General features: G+C 49.5%; 1 protein-coding gene across 1 annotated transcript in view; it reads left to right on the top strand.

Annotated features, from left to right (window-relative positions):
* LOC109926609 (G-protein-signaling modulator 1-like) overlaps positions 1-1,931 on the top strand; it is a 44,205-nt gene that overhangs the window by 22,140 nt on the left and 20,134 nt on the right. Inside the window, exons 4-5 of the mRNA XM_048616525.1 lie at positions 634-796; positions 1,755-1,925. Of these exons, the coding sequence (XP_048472482.1) occupies positions 634-796; positions 1,755-1,925 (334 nt within the window). The remainder of the gene's footprint in view (positions 1-633; positions 797-1,754; positions 1,926-1,931) is intronic.

Here is a 1,931-nt window from a genome sequence, read left to right as displayed (position 1 = left end):
TAGTGTACAATGATAAGGGCCAAATGCTGAGAAATTGCATTAGAGTAGATAGGTGCCTGATGACCAGCATGCACTTGATGGGCCGAAGGACCTCTTTTTGTGCTGTAATACTCAATTATTAAACCAGGATTGGATGACATTAATGTCACTCAATGTCACTCTCTCTCTCTCTCTGTTTTTCTCTCCTCTCCCTTTCTTGTCCTCTCTCTACTTCTGTTTCTCCCTTTCTCTTTCTGTCCCTCCCTCTCTCTCTTCCTTTATTTCCTTTTCTCCCCGTTCCCTGTTTCTTCCCTTCTCTCACTCTTTTAATCTTTCCCACTTTCTCTTTCTCACTCTGTCTCTCGTTCTCTCTCTCTTTCACTGCCTCGTTTCTCTCTTTCACTGCCTCGTTTCTCTCTTTCTCGTGCTGTCTTTCTGTTTCACTCTCTCTGTTTCTCCCATTCACTTTCCTTTTCTGTCTTTCTCCCCTTCTCTCTCTTCCTTTCTCTTTCTCTCTATCTCTGCCTCTCTCTCCCTGCTCCCTTTCACCCCCGTACGACATTCTCCCCTTCTCTTTCTCCCTCTCTCTCTTTTCTCACTCCCTCCGTCTCTCTCTCTCTCTCTCTCTATCTGTGCTGTTCTCTCCCGGTGCAGATGAAAAGGCTAACCCCGGATTTCAGTGACCGTGAAGTGTTTTTTGACCTGGTGTGGGAGGTGCAGAGCAGGCGCCTCAATGACCAGCGATGCTCGTTCAGGAGGGTCAGGGACCGTCGGCTTTATCGATCGATGCCCTCATCACCGCTGGACAGAGAGAATTGTGAGCACTTCGACAAACTCTCCGCTGTTCTGTTGGTCGTTGGGTGCATGACATCAAAATATTATTCCCAGCCTGATCACTGGTCCCCACTGAATGCCCATGGGTGTTCCTTTCCCTCACTCATGGCCCTCTCCCTTCAGGACTGCAGTAGACATTCTCCTGGGAGTCCACCCTGCTGTGTGTTTAACACATTAAACTTCACAGATAGCTTCACCCTGTCTCTAACCCAGTGCTGTCCCTGTCCTGGGAGTGTTTGATGGGGACAGTGTAGAGAGAGCTTCACTCTGTATCTAACCCCGTGCTGTCCCTGTCCTGGGAGTGTTTGATGGGGACAGTGTAGAGAGAGCTTCACTCTGTATCTAACCCCGTGCTGTCCCTGTCCTGGGAGTGTTTGATGGGGACAGTGTCTAACCCTGTGCTGTCCCTGTCCTGGGAGTGTTTGATGGGGACAGTGTAGAGGGACCTTTACTCTGTATCTAACCCCGTGCTGTCCCTGTCCTGGGAGTGTTTGATGGGGACAGTGTAGAAGGAGCTTTACTCTGTATCTAACCCCGTGCTGTCCCTGTCCTAGGAGTGTTTGATAGGGACAGTGTAGAGGGAGCTTTACTCTGTATCTAGCCCTATGCCATACCTGAGTCTAGTGTGCACTGATGAGGCATGACTGCCATATTTAACACTAACTTGATCTGCGTTTGTTCATGGGACACACTTACAGTACACATTGTATGCACGTGTGTGTGTATGCTTGTGTGTGCATGTGAGCCTGTATGGCAGCATGTGCTTGTGTTTGAGCACGCGTGTGTTTGTCTGAGTGTGTGTAAGTGTGAGAGCGAGTGCACACTTAGAAGTGTGAGGGAGTGTGCACAAATCAGCATACATGTCACAAAGCTGGGGAAGTGAAGTTGAAGTGAAGAGTTTACAATTTACAATTCCTGCTGCTCTTTCTCCATCTGTGCAGCTATCTTCACCTCCATGTCCTCTCTGCAAACCGAGGAATTCTTCGACCTCATCGCCTGCTCCCAAAGCCGTCGACTTAATGACCAGCGAGCAGATTTGGAGGACTGGCCCACTGTCGCACTCAGCACACCCTTCCCTGTGGATGCCATCGAGTATCTGGCTCCCTTGGGAAGCATGG

This window comes from Rhincodon typus, chromosome 35 (genome assembly GCF_021869965.1).
Source record: "Rhincodon typus isolate 14 chromosome 35, sRhiTyp1.1, whole genome shotgun sequence".
Taxonomy (NCBI): Eukaryota; Metazoa; Chordata; class Chondrichthyes; order Orectolobiformes; family Rhincodontidae; genus Rhincodon; species Rhincodon typus.
The sequence above is the reverse complement of the archived record's forward strand: the minus strand, read 5'-3'. Positions and strand labels throughout refer to the sequence as shown.